The sequence below is a fragment of the Ursus maritimus genome, unplaced genomic scaffold (assembly GCF_017311325.1).
Source record: "Ursus maritimus isolate PB19 unplaced genomic scaffold, ASM1731132v1 scaffold_4, whole genome shotgun sequence".
NCBI classification, from domain to species: Eukaryota; Metazoa; Chordata; class Mammalia; order Carnivora; family Ursidae; genus Ursus; species Ursus maritimus.
In genome coordinates, this window is record NW_024426552.1 from 82187173 (window position 1) to 82207045 (window position 19873).

Sequence of the window (19873 nt, forward strand, 5' to 3'; positions counted from 1 at the left end):
TGCAAGGAAGTGGATGGCAATAGTGACATAAGAATAAGACTAAAGCAACCTAACACCCTTCTGCCAACCCAAGTGCAACATCTCTGTTCTACAGGTACTCTGGCCTCAATTTACACCTCAATCCTTTCTCTTTAGGACTTACGACGGAGAATTTATTGATTTGAAGAAATACCAAATAATCGCTCTCTTTCAAAGAATCATTTTCTACCAGAAACTGGGGAGGAAAATCTCTGATTATATGAAATATAGTGTATTTTAATTTACGGGATGAGAGCAAGTTAATATAAAGAATGAAAACTCAAGTAAATTTTAAATTATTTATTAAAAGTCACTAGGGGAGAAATGGTCCATCAGGTTCAAATGATATGAAAATAAGTCATTTTGATAAAGAAGCTGGACAGTATTTACAATTTATCTTTTGTGTCCACGAATTAACATAGTACTTCTGTAAGAGCCAAGAATTTTCTGAAACTACTAAATGAATCTTAAATCTCAAAGAAACCACTTAATTCAGAATACATATCATTTCTAAGAAACAGCACTAAATAAAGATGTTTCCTATCTAAAACTGCCTTGTTTCCAAATTCTAAGAAACTTGGGGTATTCATTTTGGAGCTTTTAAAAAATCATTTAAATTCACCCTTCATTTATAAATACATTTAGTAATCGTTTTCAAAACTGAAGAGAAGAATACTGTCAAATCCATTTCATTATTATATAGTCTACATACATGGTGGCAAAACCATTCTAGAAATGATTCTAGTTTGGGGAGCACCTTAATGAATTCATTCTGTTTCCACAGTTCAGACCTCAGTGACACCTGGAAGAACTCTGCTACTTGGAAACCATGCTGCACAAACATATGGCTAAATCTGAATATGTGACAACTTAGAACCCTTTATCCACTATGTACACTCACAGAATAATAAACTTTGATAAGGGTATCAACTAAATTAAGAGGCACTTAGCTGGAAAGGTAAAAACTTACCAGTGCCCCTCCCCCATAAAGGGAAGTACAACCAAAAACCACCTTAGGTGACTCAAAGCCTATTCAGAGCCAGTCCTTATAATATTAGCCACTTAAAAGGCCATTAAAGATTAATAAATATAATATCTAGAAGAAAAATACAGCGATCTGTGCAGCATAATTTGGACTGTAGAATTTCCTCCTAAGGGGCCCAAGTAAATCAACTGGACACATTGTATAGTCACTTTCTAAGTATAATAAGCAATATTCACTGCTTAATTTACACTAAAGACAACAAATTTTGAGCAAATGAGAACTGAAATGATTGTGTATATAAGGGAATGTTGATATTTTTAGATGATGCTACTTTTCTACAAGTACTGGCAGGGGTAAGGAGAAAATGATGTGTCTGTTCCATCGATGTTATCTTAGGGGGCTTTTAAAAGATTTTAGGGGAAGAACAGGGAAGACAGGCTACGCAAGACAAGGATTTCTAAACAGGAAAAGCAGCAATTCCAAAGAACGGTAAAACAGGAATAAATGCAAGTATGGAACAAATCATCAAATTACTGGACACCCCAAATTACTCAAGTTTCACTTAATATCATACAGAAATCTCTCGGCCTCTTCTTTAACACCACTATGTTTTTTATGTCCATTGACTTGGTAATAAAGCACCATCCACCTAGTTAACAAACTAGGTTATTTACCCTATGGTAAGCCCACAACAATAGTTTGAATTTTCTTATTTATAAAGAGCGGTAGAAATTGTATTCATTGCCATGCCAACTTCAAACAATGTAAATATGACCTCTTGGTCTAAAGAACATTTCTAACACTACAGAGAAAGGGAAGAGAAGGGAAAACAGTAAGAAACACTTTCTGGAAACTTTCTATTTTTGACAATATTTAATTCCTTTTAAATTTACAACTATCTTTAAAACATGAACTTTTCTTCAAGAATGGGAACTAACACCTTTAACCAGTTTTCCCAAATGTCTCTACAACCACTAAACTTAAAATATTAGAGATACTTGAATTTACATTCTTTATTTGGGGAAAACACATCCAAGAATTTGCTTTGGAAAGAATGCAGAAATTGATTAGTTTAAAAGGGGTTTATTTTTGGTGCACACAATTTCTTCATTGTGAATATACACGTGACTCTGTATACAGGATATGGAATTATGTTCAAAATAATATAGACACAGCAAACAAGTTTCTTTGAAGTTACTAAAAATTATGACTACTTAAAATAAACATTCTAAAACTAATAAATAAGTACTATTAATCTGAATAGTTAGTAGGTGTAAGGGAAAAGGCATCACACTACAATAAACAAACAAAACATAACATGCATTCCTCTTATTAGAAAAAAGACACTTTCAAGTATTTTTCTCATTTATACTTTTTTTTTTTTTTTTAACTGTGGGTATTAGAATTCCCACAAAAATGAGGTGCTGAATTCAGATATAGTAAGTGGCACCATGCAAAAGTTTGCCTGGTTTTGCCAATCAACCTCAATCACAATCTACAACAAAGTCCCTGGGATGGCAGGCCCAAACTCAAGTATGAAAAATCTGCCAAGTGGACAAAATAATGGTCTTCTCAACAGTATTTCCATGTAAAAAAAAAATTAAGACACAACATTAGTTCGATTAGGTAAACATTTACGGAGTGAAGGAAGAATGCATTTTCTTAAGAGTAGTAGTCGTATTAGTTGAGTAAACAATTTATGCAATGCACATCTTGAATGTATATGCACACATGTGTACATGTAAGTATAATATATTTAGAAAGCAGACACATGACATTTTTTCATGCTTGTGACCTGGTGTTGTCAACAGGTCCACTCAAGTTACCTGGCTGTCTATCTTCTGCCTGACCCCTGAAACGACGCCTGCGGCTACGATTGCGTCGCTGGGGTTTTTTTTCACTATCATCTGTAATTGCAAAGTTTACCATGAACTATTCCGAGAAAAACAAAAGGCAGAACAAAAAAACTTCTTTCCTTCAAAGATTTAAGAATGTGGAAAGAGAACTTTTTAATTCAACAAGGAAGATAAAACAACATACATTACTGAGACAGGAAAATAATTTTGTAGTTTTGAGCATTTCAAATAGATTAAAAATGGAATTATCATTTGGAAATTAAGAGGGTTTTAAACTCTCAACTGAACAAACTCAACAACTTAATTACCATCATTCAGGAATAAAGTCTTCCTTTCCAATACAATTTAGTTTTTTTAAGCAAAGTTAACAACACTTTAGCCCTTTGGAAGTTAACGCCTACTCAATATACATACCTTCACTAGTGTCATTTATAATAAATTTTAAAGAGGCAAGCTGAAAGCCCAATTTTGGTTTAGGAACAATAAGAGTATTAAGTACCTTGCAGCTGGAATATTCGTACTGATTTAATGGCATCAAAGGGCACTTTAATAAACCTTTCTGGTTTCAAATAATTTAGCTATACAAATCTGAGAACTAGACACTTCAGACAGACACAAAGCTATCTATCTTGTTTGAAGTAAACACCAAGAAAAATTCAATATGCGAATTGCATTACGTTTGGGGGTTTGTTTTTTTTTTTTTTTTTTTTTTGAAAAAAGCGTCATACATTATTATACAATAATATATCTTTTCCCTAAGTGCTTACATACCTAGCCCATTTTCATTAACTGAAGCTGTATCAGATTCAGTCATCCCATCCATGAGAACAGCATCTTCATCAGTCCTTCGTCTACGAGACCGCCTACGACGGTTAGTACTGTGATGAGATTCGCTGGCATCAGTGTCTGCAGTCTGATCAGATTCTGTATTATCAAGTAAGCTGTATGGATTGCTGTCTGGATCTTTGAGCACTATATGCATGTCAGAGGCAAGAAATATTTGTTTAAGAGAGCTGCAGTTATTAGTAATGTTTTGATCTATATCTATTAATGATAAAGAAACTTCAATTCTCCCCCATACCCTGTATTCAAATGTTTTCTGTATCACTATTTTCCCTGGAAAATAACAAACATGAAAAACTTTAAATGGCAATGAAAAATTAAAGCAGAAAATGAGCAAATACCCTCAGCTACCTACCATTTCTTGGACTTGTTTTGAAAATGTATTAGAAAATAATATATTTTTACATGCTATTTTTGATATTCACATTCTGAGCTAATCCGCCCAGAGGCTAGAGAAATGAAAATGAAGAGAAATATTCAGTTTTGTCCCCTTTATGGAGTTCAAGGTGCTGGCTGCTGCTTTGTGCTAATGTTAATGGACTATTACCAAATAACTCTCAAAACCTGCACTCCACAGCATAGTAGAAATGTTACTGAACTGAAGCAATCAAAACAAGTCTACACAAAAAAAAGCAAACTAAAATAAAGGTTCAAATTCTAACTGGTTATAGGAAAATACAGAAATGAATGTTAACTAGTACTCCCATCTCCAGAAACAAAGAGTAAAGGAGGGGTAAGGTGGGGTGAGGGTGGGAAAGGGAAAGTTTTAAGATATAATTCATAAGAAAAAAAATACCCATCTTACCTATGTGCATTTACTGCCTCCACCAACCAAATTATAGAAGAAATTCACCTAATCACGATTTTTCCTTTCTAAGTTTCCTTTGGTAACAGCTAGCAAGCTAGCATCTTTGCAAAAGACACTAAGTTTATCCATTAATCATAAGCACTAGGTAAAGTACATTTATTGCGCAATTCAGCATACTACAATTTTATAAACCTTGGTAATAGCAATGTAATGTAGTAAAATATAAAAACTATTTCCCTAAACGCCTATAAAACTAAACTTAGGGCTCAAAGAATATCACTGGAACTTGAGTACCTTTTTAAAAGCCCCTAAAATTGTGTAATTTGTTCCAGCTTTTTGTAGTTTGTAAACAAGTCTGCTATACATTTAATTATATATAGGTATGTTCTATGACATTTAAAATACTATGTAAACTTTCATAGGGCGTATAACATTAAGAGTGGCTTTCTTAAAGTGGTATACAATAAAAATATGTAAAGGTTATATATCTCTGATATAATCTAGTCCACATACTGCTGACAATCCTCCCCCCTAGTCCATTATGCTAAGCAAAAACATTCTCGGAACTCCTATAAAAAGACATGAGTAAAAAGTTGCTTATGCTCCTCAGTTCTCAGTCTTCTAAACAGCCTTCTTTACAACTCAATTCCTCAAACAGTAAAAAAAAAAAATTTGATTTCACAATTTTTCCGTTCCCAAAATAGTACACAGTGCAGCAAAAATTCTTCTCAGTTAATTTTCAATATTAAGTATGTAAAGTAACTTAGATCTCTCTGTGCATCAGAATTTTCTGGGTCTGTCTGGCAAACAAATATATAACCCAAATATTTTAAGGAAAAAAACATTCTAATTACATAAGCCCCCAAAAAACCAGAGAGAGAAATCTTGGACCATCAAAACAGAGAATCGGCCAACCAAAATTTCTCTGACCTGAATATTCTAGCTAAACCTTCACTGAGAAACACCCTATAGGGCTTCTCCTTATCTTGCCATATACTCCACTATTTTCCTCAGTGAGAAGACACTTCCCAGAATGGGTGGCCTTGGGAAATGAATTAACTTGTATAAAGTTATACTGTTCACAAAGTAAGGATTCTGACATAGTATATAAAAGACTACCAGAACTGATGGAGGATTTGCCACCACGTGGTCCACCACGACCTCGACCCCCTGAAACACTTCTCCCTCTTCCTCCTGGGCGTCTCCTGCTGTCACGCTGATGTCGGCTCTCCCGATCATCTTCTCCTGCCAATGACCAATCACTCAGCTCATCTTTACGCTCAGATTCTGTTTCAGAGGGGTTAGACAGCTCAGAGTTTGTACCTTGGGAAAGAGAACATAAGCCAGTTAGATTCCTATTTTTTTTAAAAAGGGAAAAAAGGAGTGAAATCTTTCAAAATTACTTCCTACAAATCATTACGTTAATAACCCTAATTGGCTGATTCAAAGAAAGTTACATAAAAATTAAATGAGTCGGAAATTTATTAATCACGTTAATATTAGACTAGTAATACAGGATCTACTAGTGGGAAATTAGAAATTGGTTTGAATGTGCAGAAATAGAGCCAATAAAATATTACAGAAAACACACAAGACATTACATATACAATATGCAAAACAGTTAATACAGGGAAATAAAAAAAATTGCCCATTTTTGTTTTAAAAACAAATTAGTATAGTAAAAATAACTGCAATCCAATATTTAAAAGCAAATTTAATATTTAGAAAAACGAGTAGTTTAATTAGTATAGTGTACTCTACCATTTCATTGATTCTAGGAAGCACATTTTTTCACACTTTTAACATCTCTGAAATCGCACTTTTTCTTATAACTGATCGTCTCTTACAAATTGGGAGTGCATTTTTAGTAGCTGTACCTAAAATAATTATGTTTTACGAGCAATAGTGGCTTAAATTAGAATACACTATGTAAAATTACAGAACAAATTTTAAGAATGCTGAGAAGACAACTTTAACCTGACGAGAAAAATTCATTGAGATTCTAAAGGTTGACAGACCATTTCTAAGGTTTCAATGACCTATTTTAATACTGACCTTTTAAAAATTTAAACACTGCAAATATTCTATAAAATACTTGCAGTATCATTACCATATCACGAAGTGCCAGATTTAGAGGACTCAATCACTACAATACTCACTCCCACTTCTATTCTTTAATTCTGGGATGCCACTTCCACCGCTCCTTTTTATCGTATGTCCAAATCTATCTCCTTCAGAGCCCAGTTCAATTTCTAGTTCCAGACCAACTTAACTTTTAAACAGACCTCACTTCTCCTTTTATTTCCTTAAAAGCAATATGAGTCTATCATGCAATGTTGGCATGTGTTCTTTTCCATTTTTTCTCCTTTGGGTTTACATCCCACTTGGTCTATGATATATTTAAATGGTAGAGCTCTTTCTTCTACCTCTAAATGCCCCCAGACACCTAACAATATGCATAACAATTCTCTCTTGATAAATGAATCTGTTGCATGATTTTGAAGTTCCTTTGCTTATCTCCCAAATAAAAGTGATTCTATAGACTACAAGTTCCCTACATTTTAACTCCAGTCATTTGATGATGAAAGTAAAACATAAGAACTCTTCAGATGTACAAAAGTAGATGTATTAAGGTAAATGAAGGAGCCTAACAACTTCCTTTCTCCTTTACAGATAATTCTTCCTTTTTTTCCCACGACCTTAAATATTGATGTAACCACTCAATTATATAAAAATGGATTAAAACGTTGGAACTATCCTTTAGAAAAAACTATAGCCAAGTTTTTAGTATTCACACTTAAAAGTGTTTATTAGGACTGAGAATCCCACAAAAGAGAATCAATCTCCTAAACATTTATTTCTCCAAATAACAAAAAAATATACTAACTGATGTCATGGTTTGTTAGAATAATGGCAATTTATCATTTCATCAGTCAAATATCTTTTGGAATGTGTAAGAATTTCTGAATTTACTGACAAGCCTATACACTGCCTGAAGACAATACCAAAATCTGAAGGTAAGTGAATATCTCATTTTAAAAATTTTTACTTAAGTCCCTATTGAATTTTCTCCAGAAATACATCATAGTATTTAACTCAGTATCACAAGCAAGGAAATTCTTCCTAAACTTGAACCTTAATCTTGTATTCTAAATACTTAAAGGGGGTGATCTAAAACATAGATTTCAGTAGATAAGAGATATTAAAGCCAAAAAGAAAAAGGGCTAATGAACTGGCTAGTGCTCGGGCTTTAGTCATATTAAATAAAGCTTAAATGTTTCTGGGATGGCAAAAGGGACTTTGCAGATGTGATAGGTTAAGGATATTGAAGTGGGGAGATTATCATGGATTATCCAGGTGAGGCGAAACTCATCATATGAATCTCAGCTGCAGAGAACCAAAGAGATAGCAGAACTCTGCAGCTACTGGCTTTAGAAGACTGAAAGAGGGAGTCATATGCAAAAGGGATGAAGATCGTCTCTAGAAGCTGGGAATGTTACAGCATCAAGAAAGGACACACAGCCCTGCTGACAATTTTAGCGCACTGAAGGTGCCTAGGTGGCTCTGCTGGTTAAGCGACTGCCTTCAACTCAAGTCATGATCCCGGAGTCCCAGGATCGAATCCCCGCATCAGGCTCCCTGCTCAGCAGGGAGTCTGCTTCTCCCTCTGACCCTTCCCCCTCTCGTGCTCTTTTCACTTTCTCTCTCAAATAAATAAAATCTTTAAAAAAAAAAAAAAAAAACTTAGCCCACTGAGACTCATGTTTGACTTATGACCTAGGAAACTATAAGATAATAAATCTGTGTTAAGCCTTTAAGTTTGAGATTCGTTAAAGCATCAAAAGGAAACTAACACTACTAATCATATGAATGCACACCACTGAAATCACTGCACATCACTCTTTTAATTTTGTAAAATATTAAGTTCATGAATCCAAATAAACTTTTTAAATAGCTCTAAAAATGATTCATGAAACTAATCTGATTTTTAATGACTCCAACAAATAAAACCTGTTTTTAACAGAGTTATAAATCAGATTTTCCCCTAACACTTCTAAAATCACTCCTGAAGATACTTCACATCCTTTCCAATGTTCATGTATGCTAAACTTAATAGCTAAAGTACCATATTTTGTCAATTCCAACATGCCACCCATTTATTTTAAGACATATTTTGTGTGCCATTAAAGAAAATGTTGCCCATTAGCTTTAAAACATCATCCATTCTAAGGATCATACCAACTTCAGAGACATTATGAGCAAATGTTTCTTATACAACTTATATATTATCACCTAAATATCCTGATATTAAGTAGGTAAGAGAGTATCTATAACCAAATTCAAATGTTTTTTCTCTCAAGCCCACTTAAATTCAATAGCTATTTCAAGAAATGCAATGCTACTACCAGTCTGCAAAGTTTCAGAGGTAAGAGTGCCATCTACTGAACAACTTGCATAACTTTTCTTCAATCCAGAGGATATTCCTCTAACACTCATAAAAACTTACTAACTCACAAAAATTTTATCTGTCAACAAAGGCATTTTGCAAAAGACTGGCCTCATCAGTTAGTTGACTTCCTACAGAGACTTATAAAAGTCTTCAACTAATTCATCATCCTATCATCCAAAAAGCCAAATCTGATTATCTGTACTAGTAATCTGTGCCTCTAGAATCATTCAATATAATTTCTCTTTAATTACTGGTTAATTGTCCTTTGTATTAAATGTATTTTCAGGAAATACAGTACTTCACAATTTTCTGCCCTTCATATGCTAAACACTCACTTTACTAGAATTTTGCTTTTCAAGTTCCAATAGTTAACTTTAAATAAAAACTATCAAGAAATGAGAACGTGGAAAAATATGAAAGGGAAGGGATAATTAACCTTTCACAGCTCTACAACAAACGAAAGGATAAATTTAACATAATTCTGGCATCATTAGATGATCCTTCAAACATGAAATCTGCACACTGTAAACTTTTATGTTTATCCATTCTCCCTAAATGCCTTCTATTTTGGAAAAGGCTTATGAATTATTTTTCTAAAGCAGTTAGTTAGGGTGAGCATAGAGGAATGGAGAAAAGAGAAGGAAAGGGAAGCGAACGAGGGAAGACAAAAATCAGATCACTGCTAAGATCCAAGTCCAAATGGAGAAAAATGGAACAACTCCAAAGCTGAAGAAGAATAAGTGAAAATTTAGGATTAGAAAATTGTTGACCACCACCATCCACTGGCCCCTTCCTACATGGGTTAGGGCCCCATCCTCACACTGAAATACATGATTAAATAAATGATGATCATTTATAAAATGTTAATTTGGTTCTAGCTTTTTAAAGCCCTCATTTTAGTGAAATGTTATTTCATAAAATAATTCCAGATGTGAAATATTTATATTCAAAACTGCCAAGTGAGCCAATAAAGTATATTTTATAAAGCTAGTACAGATGTACTATACACAACCTTGGCACACTGATTGGCATTATTTTTCATTTTTATCTTTCCTAGAGAGTAGGCAAAAGATGTTTCCTAGCAGTATAATCACCATTACTACGTTTTGATATGTATACAACACTTTTGTTTACAAATATGTACATACAAATGCCACCTACCTTTATTCTAAACATTTAGAATAAACATGATCATGAACTGCCAACTCAACAAAACCATGTTTGATCTCATTACATAGCTGCTGGAGCATCATATACCTTTTACTGTCATTAATGTAAAGTATGCCTTTGCTACCATAGACATAGCTCAAAATTATCTCCTGCCCCCAAAGCCAGGACAGAGCAATGAACTGAATAATATTAAGCAAAAAGTTTTGAAGTGCCTAAACTAAAATGACTAACAAAAAAAATTGTTTTTTTACCATAACCGGAGGTGTAATTAGGGCCCCGACGACCTCTGCCTCTTCCACTATAAGACCTAGAACCTTGTACAGAAGAGACGGTACTTTCATCAGTGGCATATCCTTTTTCTTTTTCAGGCCCTCTGGTGGAAGAAGGTCTGAAACCCATACCAATCTGTCGAAGCTGTTCATCAATCTGTAGGCGTTCCATTCTTAGCTGTTCTACTTCCTATAAGCCAAACAAAAAAGGGTAAATATTCTATGTTGTACCATTTTTACCTTCTTAAAGCCTACAGTTAAAGCTATACACCCTATCAATGAAAGCTGTGATCTTGGCCAATTATTTGGTAAAATACAACTGCGTACCTAGTAAATACAATTCACAGTATCATTTGCTCACTCAATTCACTGAACATTTACTCAATACCTTAGTGAGCACCAAGTATGCTTAGTGCTACAAGCATACAAAATAGAAAAAGACAAGGACTCTCCACCTTCAAGGGTATGTTTAACAGACAAGCATTAAAATAAACTATCTGTTGGTGCTTACAAGGCAAAATAAATGTTTCTTATGCTAGAGCAATAGTCACAGTTTTAGTTCCTGGCACTAAGAATGAATGAATGAATGAACGAACGAACGAACGATCTGTTTGTTAAATAGCAAATAATTACACATTACCAGATTCAGCCCTCAAGGAATTAAAACTAATAAGTGAGATACAGGTGCCATGTATTAGAGGGACTATTAACCTACTTTTCCATCAAAACGGTGACACCTGAGTTGTAGCCTAGATGAACTAGGAGACTTAGGCATTCAGAAACCAAGGTCATTACAGAATGTGAAGGTAAGGTGACCAGACAAAGCTCCTGGCTAACAGTAGTAGAGTACTGGAAGATAAAGCATGGGCTTTTAAATGCCAGACTGAATTGAGATTTATAAACATGAGTTTTAAAAGAATGACATCATCATGTGTGCTTTCAAAATATTAACATAACAGCAATGATATGAGTGACTAAAAGGAAAACCTACTAGAGACAGAGCTGTTGAGGGTATTAGAAGAGAAACTTAGTAATAAAAGATGAAGTAGAAAATGACAATTGCAACTTTTAATAATTTATGGCCCATTTCTTTTTTAAAATCTTTGCTCTTTATTTATCAACTCAAATAGTTTATCTGAAAAACAATGGTTAAGAATTATCAAACGATGTCTATGGGGTATCGCCTCTGATTCAAATACCACAATTACCAAGAAAGCCCATCTTACTCCCTGCCCTATTTGCATTTAAAACATCAAGGTAAAAACACAATGGTTTCAGTATAGCACATATATATATATACATAAGGTGGTGACAGTCAAATTACAGGAACACAAGTGTGACCATTTCTTAAACAGTACGGAAAGAATATAAAAAGTTCAAAGAAAAAGAGAAACAATGTGCATAAGGCCAATCATTTTATTACGGCAACAGACCTTTTACTCCTAACTTCTCATGTAGGAAAACAGGGTAAATCTGAAGCTGAATCAACAAAAATATTTAATGATTTGAAATTTAATATGAATATAAAATTGATGTAATTTGAAGTTTAACATATGAAGCAACAATATGAATGTGAACAGTATACAAACCTTTAGATAAGCAATATGATACTCTAAAAGAACTTGCACATTTCCGATGCTTTCTTTAGTGCCAACAAATACAAATGGAACCATACCCTGTAAGAAAACACAGCATCCTCAGTAGTTCATATTTTAACAAAGTTCCAACCTAAATTTCACATACCAATATATAATTTGGAAAACTTTTCTAAAACACAGCGATTTACATCTACTAAAATTCAAAATTTAAATACTGAGGTTTTCAAAAACTCATTGTATTTGCCCTACAGTTTAAGTATGCTAAAAATTTAAATTACTTTTATATCAGATTTTTTTTTTCTTTAAAGATTTTATTTATTTTCTTTGAGAGAGAGAGAGGCAGCGAGAAAGGGAACACAAGCAGGGGAGTGGGAGAGGGACAAGCAGGCTTTCCGCTGGGCAGGGAGCCCAATGCAGGGCTCGATCCTAGAACGCCAGGATCATAACCTGAGCTGAAGGCAGACGCCTAACAACTGAGCCACCAGGTGCCCCAGATTTTCTAATTTCTAATTCAGTCTTTCTCCAAATATAAACCACCTTTTAAAGAAATTTTCCTTCAAACTGGTATAAATTTATAGACCAGACAGATCACATTGGTAGTGATAGCTTTAAAAAGGTAAAGCACATTGGGTAGGTTATCCTTAATAAGTGCTCACATAACAGAACTGTCAATGTTGTGCACTGGACTCAGTACTTCCTGACCATTAACAGAAGTGTCACGTACAGAGTACAAACATTTACGCAATGTAAAATAAAGGAATTACTGATATGGGCAAATATTTAGTCACCAATATTAAAGCAAATCAAAGGATTAACTTTGCTGAATTTACAAAGAAATACACTTCTAGCTTCTTACTGGCTAAGGAAAAATTAGTAAAGCATAAATAAACTCCCCCAGTCAGTTTCAGTGTCTCTCATTTTCTTGATTCTACAGATGAGTTCCTAACAGCTCTTTAAACAGACAGGCTTGGGGCACCTGGGTGGCTCAGTCGTTAAGGGTCTGCCTTCGGCTCAGGGCATGATCCCAGGGTCCGGGGATCGAGCCCCGCATCAGGCTCCCTGCTCCACTGAGAGCCTTTTTCTTCCTCTTCCACATCCCCCTGCTTGTGTTCCCTCTCTCGCTGGCTGTCTCTCTGTCAAACAAATAAAATCTTTATAAAAAAAAAAAAAAAAGAATAAATAAACAGATAGGCTTAAGAGGGCACGAAAAAAAAGGCTATAACTTAAGCTCAGGAAGTAAGAAGTCTTGCCCCTAACCTCAGGAATTCATGGGCAGATAACAAAGAATGCAAAGTGAATAAAAGATGGAAGAGGGGTGAAAAAAGATCTAAAGTATTTTAAGCACATCCCGTATTTCTAGAAGTATATTATTCTACACCTGTATCTTATTTAATATTCCTTAAAAAGTAACTTTAAGAAATACTCCAATTAAAAAAATACTCCAATTTCAGCTGAGAAAGCAATTTGCCCAAAGTCATACAATTAGCAAATGAGCCAGCCAATTGTATATCCAGTTACCTAATTCCAAGTAACAACCACTTGTTACATGCCCGAATCTACACTAATGAAAAAGGATAAGTAAAACAAAGTCCGTATTCTACAGGCAATCACAGTTTCAGAAAAGATACTAAACATTCCTGCAATAATCCTACTGCAAAGCATTAGTGGTATCAATGAAAAACACAGGAATATTAAGTAGAATGTGGATTATGGCACCCCAGATGTGGAAACTTAGTATGCCACCCCTGATGTGGAAACTTAGGGGAACCCCTAAGAATATTAAAGTAAATGTTAAAAACAATTAGAATTTTACCAAGTAGGTAAAGGGAAAGTCATTCCAGACAGATGATCTGCAAGGAATATAGAGATATACAATGCCCTGACCCTGAATTTGAGATGCTATCACCAATAGTTACCTCCAAAGAAAAGGACAGGTAAGAACACAACCTTAAAGACACATGTTTTACAAAATATTTTAATGGCTACTATACAGCCATAATAAAGAATCTTAAGAGTAAATGATTAATACTGAATATACAAATTCATTTCTATGAGTCATTTCAGTGAAATTTCTAGATTTTTAAAAAATGCTAATAACTGATTTCTTATATTTAGTAGATTGCACTGATACTACCAACTAGCACTTGGGAAAAATAAAGACGGATCACTGCTTTCTCATACCTTACACCCACCCCCCAAAAAAATTCCCACTGGAGTGAAAAATTTACACACTTTTTAAAAACCTGGAGAATGAAATATAAATGGGATCTTTAAATGATCTACATGTAGGAAAGATCTTGCCAAGCAGGACACAGAATGAAAAAGTCTTAAGTCATAAAGCAAAAGTCTAAAAAAAAAAAAAAAAAAAAAAAAAACAAAAAAAAAAATTTTAAAAAAAAAAAAAAAAAAAAAATACCAACATACAAAATTTATATTGGGGGAAATAAGGAAAGAGTATTTGCTACAAATATAAAAAGACAAAAGACTAGCTTCCTTAAAATGCAAAAGTTCTAACTACTTAGTAATAAAGGCAAAAAATATACAGAAGACAAGCTGCTTAACAGAAAAATTAAAATGTCTTTTAAGCATATGGAGAGATAGCATATACACCTTCTGGAATGGCACTAATTAAAAGTTTGATAGAACTCTGTATTGGCAAGTATGTGGAAAACAGACCCATTTCCGACACTGGTAGAAAGACTGTGTAGGAAAACTAAGATCTAAAAAATTTAAATGCCTTTTACCCTTTGATCTAAAAAACCTACTTCCAGGAATTTACTCTCCAGTGGTTAAGGGATATTTGCTACAACACTTTTCAGTAGCAAAACAAAGACATGAAAAGGCAACCAACAACAGTCTAAAATCTATTAGACACAATGGAGAGAGGAGAGATACAGACAGGACATTTACTGTTCACACAATACCCTTCTGTGCTATTCTTTTACATAAGTATTTTTTTTTTTACAGTGAAAAATTCAAATCCAATCTTAAAAACGGAGTGAAAATACTGAGCAAGCATCTAACTGTACACTTCATTGCCTAGAGAAAAACACAGAATATGGGAAATCAGACTTTATTTCTTGATTTCAGAGTTCATAATGTGGCTTGGTGAGATAACAAAAAATATACCGCTGAGAGAAAATCATTAAATACGCAACTACATAGACAGTAATTCCTATGATACACAGGTGGGAAAGGTCATCTCAGGCTAACGGTGGGTCACCAAAGACCAGTAAACAAGTTATAAAGAGTCTGTCAGGGGATTTAGACAGCTTAAATTATGAAATGGTGGCCCCAAATAAGCAAATACCAACCTTCAAATTTGTTTTAACATTCAATGTTCTGACAATTTTTTAATTTTGTATATTATTACAGGTTTCCAGCTTCTCCGAATATCAAAAGATATAGCAACCAGATTAAAGCTAAGCAGCATCTGCTTCTTTAATAGAAAGAGACCATGTACCCTCATGTCCCTGTCTTGTATATTCCAACCTGCTTCATCATTTAGTATCTGCTTGGGTTTCCATAAGCATTTAAATTTCTTAACCCTGGCACAGAAATAGGGGTAACAATAACTAAAACTACAAATAGTAAAGTACAGTAAAGTTCTTATTTATGAAGAAAGACTTAGAAGAATAAGCTTTGCAACAAGATGTTAAATACTGGAAAGCAATTAGGGATAAATCAAGCCAAGAGAAGAGCAGTTACTTGTATCAAGCTAAGAAATTTATAGTTGACTCAGATAATGGTCCTGACCAATAAACATCCTGATATCCAGACCAATTTTATGGAGTGGTTGTATTCAAATGGATCAACATTCTTTTATACATTAAAATTAGGGGGTATAAAGGGGGAAAGTTGAATTTTAATGACATCTCCATTTTAATCCTCCTCTCAAAGGCAATGGGAGGGAGAGTTGCTTAAAAGTAAAAGTTATTTGAGATTTATAGCAATTCTGGAAGCAATGCAGGATGAAAGCAATCTCAGCCACAAATACTCATTTCTGTAATACTAAGTCATGTGCTTTTTGGTTTTTTGCCTCTACATTCTAATTAAAAGGAATAAAGGAAGAGGCTCTTTAACAGGCATCTTTATAACATCCAATACTTGATGTGAGGTTATCTGAGCTAATCTCACTACAGTTTTCTTTTGTTCTTTTAAAGAAGACACATTCTTTCCAAGAGGCTAAAGAGCTCTCCAAGCAATAATCTATTGTGCAGAACTGAAGCTGTTTCCAGAGAGATAATTTGGGAGAAAATCCTTGCCTTAAATTCATTCGAATGCAGGCACACAAAGTTTAAGCCACTGCAGCCACCAAAGTAAGAGATCCTTAAAGTTATGTATGAGGAGTAAAGAACTGCATTGTAGACTAAACATGAACATGTGAGAAGGGATGGAGAAAGAAATTTCAGAAAGTTCATGTCATAATTAATAGCAATATAAAAGGTTAAAGACTTCAAATAAGAAATGATCGGTGTTTTCAGATTCTAAAAAAGATTAAGTACACGGTTATTTACTAAGAATTCCTTTATAATAAGCTGTTTTGTTGAGTACAAAAAAGAACTTAACAAATTCTCAAACTGAAACCATTTTTACCAAAAATTGGCTTTTAACTAAGTGATGAAAAACTAACCAAGATCCCAAGGCCCACAATTGAAAGATGACTGTTTTCTTAAGCATGGAAAGCAACAGTGTAAGGAAAAAAACTTTAAAAAAAGAAAAAAAAATCCACTGCCTCAGACTGTAAGTAGTTCATTAGATACAACTCACCAAAATGATTTCCAAAATAGAAAACAATATAAGTCAGCCAGGAACAGAACACGGTTTTTTTAAAAAAAGAACGAACGAACGAATGAACGAAAGAAAAAGGGCTAATTAAATTACATTTTAAATACTTACATCTTCTCTAGGTAGTTTATTTTCATTGTCTCCTTCAATTCTCACCCGAACCACACCAGATTTGTCCACTATTTCCTGAATAACTTTGCCATTTTTTCCAATTACTTTTCCTTTAATAAGAGAAAAAAATAAAACATTAAGTTAAAACCAATACTGCTATCCTTCCAACACCAGCCCAAATAATTTGACTTGTTATCAAATTAAAAAACCAAGCAAAGTTCCATCTTTTCACTCTCAATATATTCACCCTGAAGACTATGGAGGAATTTTATCCTTGTTCTTAAACTTCCTTCTCTTCAGAATGCCTAAGGCCATATTACCTAGGATTGACAATGCTGCTCACAGGTAGGTCATTTTCCAAGTCCAAAACATTTCTTAAGGTGCTCTGCATGGTTTCTGTATTTTTAAAATACCAATACAACCCATTCCAAAACTTTGGACATATAAATAAAGGCAAAAGAAACGCTTATTTTGGCACTAATCATACCAATTTGTTTTCTTAAGTTAACAAATTCAATCTTGCTTTCATATTCAAGTTGCTATTTGTCCAAAACACACTTATAACTTGAAGATACTTTTAAAATGAATACTCTCTCTTCAATGAAATAAAATGTTTGCATTTAACATTTTTACCAAGTTTTTAAGTACTTCACAGCTATACAAATACATATAGTACATATATGGTATGCTGTCTTCCTAGATATGAAATACGATATATTGACATAAAATCCAAATTATTTACTTTCTCCACACTTAACATTTAAGTGTGTCAAACAACAGTTATTGAGTATCCAATAACTAAAAGAGAAACTAAAAGGGGGGTAGGAAATTCTCTTCCCCTTAGGAACTTTTTCTTACAAAGACAGCAAATGCATAGAATAGCAAAGCAGTACTAGATGGTGTTACCTGGTAACAGAAGTAAATACTCAGGTAACCTTCCCTGTATGAGACAAACATATCCCTTATAAGGGTTATTAAGTCCAGATTCCTCATTCTTTTTTTAACTAAGTCAGCAACCTATTTCCAGAATAAATTAATTTCAGTTGAAAGGGGTTAAAATGGATGTTATTCCTATCACATGCTTGACAAAACAGTTTCCATTAAAGAATAAATAAGGGAACAACAGCAAGAGTAAATGGGTCAATACAGCAAAGACACCATTACAGGATTTTCTATTCCTATTCTCAAACCTCCTTCCCTATTAATAACCCTGTTTAAAAGCAGCACAATTGAACAGGTAAAAAAAAAAAAAAAAAAAATAGAGGCCAGGGAATTCACATGATGTAGGTCTTCTCTGAGCAGCCCTAGCAGCAGTATATAAAAGCAACCTTCATTGTTAACACAGTGAAGCTCAAGCAGCAACTCCATCCTTGACCCTGCTAAAAATAAGCAAATGTCTTTTCGAAAAAACAAAAATCAGACTGATATTATCATAATCCCTCCCCCAGAATCTTGGCCCCTTCCTTCTATGAACTATACCAGTGGTGAGTGTACATCCATCACCCTTCTGGGGTCTGTGGCAGGGACCTACCTGAAAGTTTTATTTAGTCCCACCAGAGACCGTCAATATTTTAACTGATCATTTCCATTAAATTCCAAAGCATATTGACAAACTGAAGCAGACCTGTAGTATAAATTGAGCACTGAGCATAAATGCTGAAGGGACAGAGTAAAGAAGTGATTAAGGAAAGCTTCCAGGAGGTAAAAAATTTCAATTCATTTTTAAATCAATGTTCACATAATATTTTTCTTTTGACTTAGGAGGCATGGGAATGGTCAGGGTCTACAACTCTTAGAACCTGAATGTGTAAGAGAATTCTCTTGAACTTACCCACCAAGTAGTCCTCATTCCCTTTTACTCCTCTGTCCACTTTTTTCTTTTTCACTTGGACTAAGAGTGTACTATTTTTCAAAAGACTGCTTCACCCATAAAACATTTTGGAGGGAAATGTAGTATTATTATATACAACAACCAAGAAATCATTACACTACCTCTGAGTATTTCACCAACATATAATAGTTGCTGCTAATGTATATTTTCCGAAGAGTCCCAAATAACCCAATCACCAAAGCAAACCAAAACAGAGTATAGGAAAAAAGAGACACGACAAGTACTCACATCAATGCACAGATAAATGAATAAAAAGAAGAACCAGAGAACTACAAACATATCCAACTTCCTTATTTCTAAAATATCAGGAATTTTTACTCAAAATTAACACTACCACAAACTCTGTAAGACCAAGGCCATCTTCTATAGAATTGTTGGGTTGGAAAGAACCCCAATTTCCTTTCACACTCTTATCTCCAAATCAGTTTTACAAGTGAAGAAACCTAAGTTAAATTACGTTCTGTAAAGCAGCAACCACAATGTTAGTACAACAGGTGTCAATAACTGTGATTTAAAGAAAATAACAGATTCATTTTCAAAAACAGCTTGTCAAAGGTGACTTCATTTGACAATGACATTTGATAATACTCTGTATCTTAATGTTTGTTAGAATTATACAAAAATTCTTCAAGCTTATACTCAATTTTAACATCTCTCCAGCAGTTCAATCTATAGTGAGCAAGAAACAATAAAATGGAGCTTACTTATCTGGCAGTATGTCATACCTATCCAAATGCTTGGGCAAAGTTAAGAGGCAAACTAACAGCTGAAAACCAAGAAACTGTCCAAGTTCTTGTACTGTATATTATTGTCCCAGAGTATACTAACTTGTTACTGGTCAAAACAAACATCTTTTTAAAGTGGAAATTTTGGGGTTTTTTCTATGATTTTTTTTTTTAAACAGGATTTGACAAATAGAACACCTATAGCAAAAAATCATTTCCAAAAGGCAAAACAGGCCTAATTATATATAAATGGGAGCCCAAGACGTGCTGTTTCAAAATGTCAAGAAACTCATGAGACACAGCAGTGGACAAAAACTCAAGCCCCTCCTCTGAAATGTCTCTGCTTTATGTTAATGCTTAC

The 19873-nt window shown here is 34.0% G+C and overlaps 1 protein-coding gene across 4 annotated transcripts in view; it reads right to left on the reverse strand.

The window, feature by feature from the left end:
* The window catches only part of FXR1 (FMR1 autosomal homolog 1), a 59196-nt gene that overhangs the window by 1987 nt on the left and 37336 nt on the right, over positions 1-19873 (reverse strand). For 2 of the 4 annotated variants that reach the window (XM_008705290.2, XM_040621558.1), the window contains exons 10-14: positions 16897-17006; positions 11989-12075; positions 10382-10589; positions 5630-5833; positions 3631-3831 (exon numbers count right to left, since the gene is read on the reverse strand). In XM_008705290.2, the coding sequence (XP_008703512.2) occupies positions 3631-3831; positions 5630-5833; positions 10382-10589; positions 11989-12075; positions 16897-17006 (810 nt within the window). Of the gene's footprint in view, positions 1-2829; positions 2911-3630; positions 3832-5629; positions 5834-10381; positions 10590-11988; positions 12076-16896; positions 17007-19873 lie in introns of all 4 variants that reach the window. The other 2 variants (XM_040621559.1, XM_008705291.2) reach the window with 2 other exon arrangements.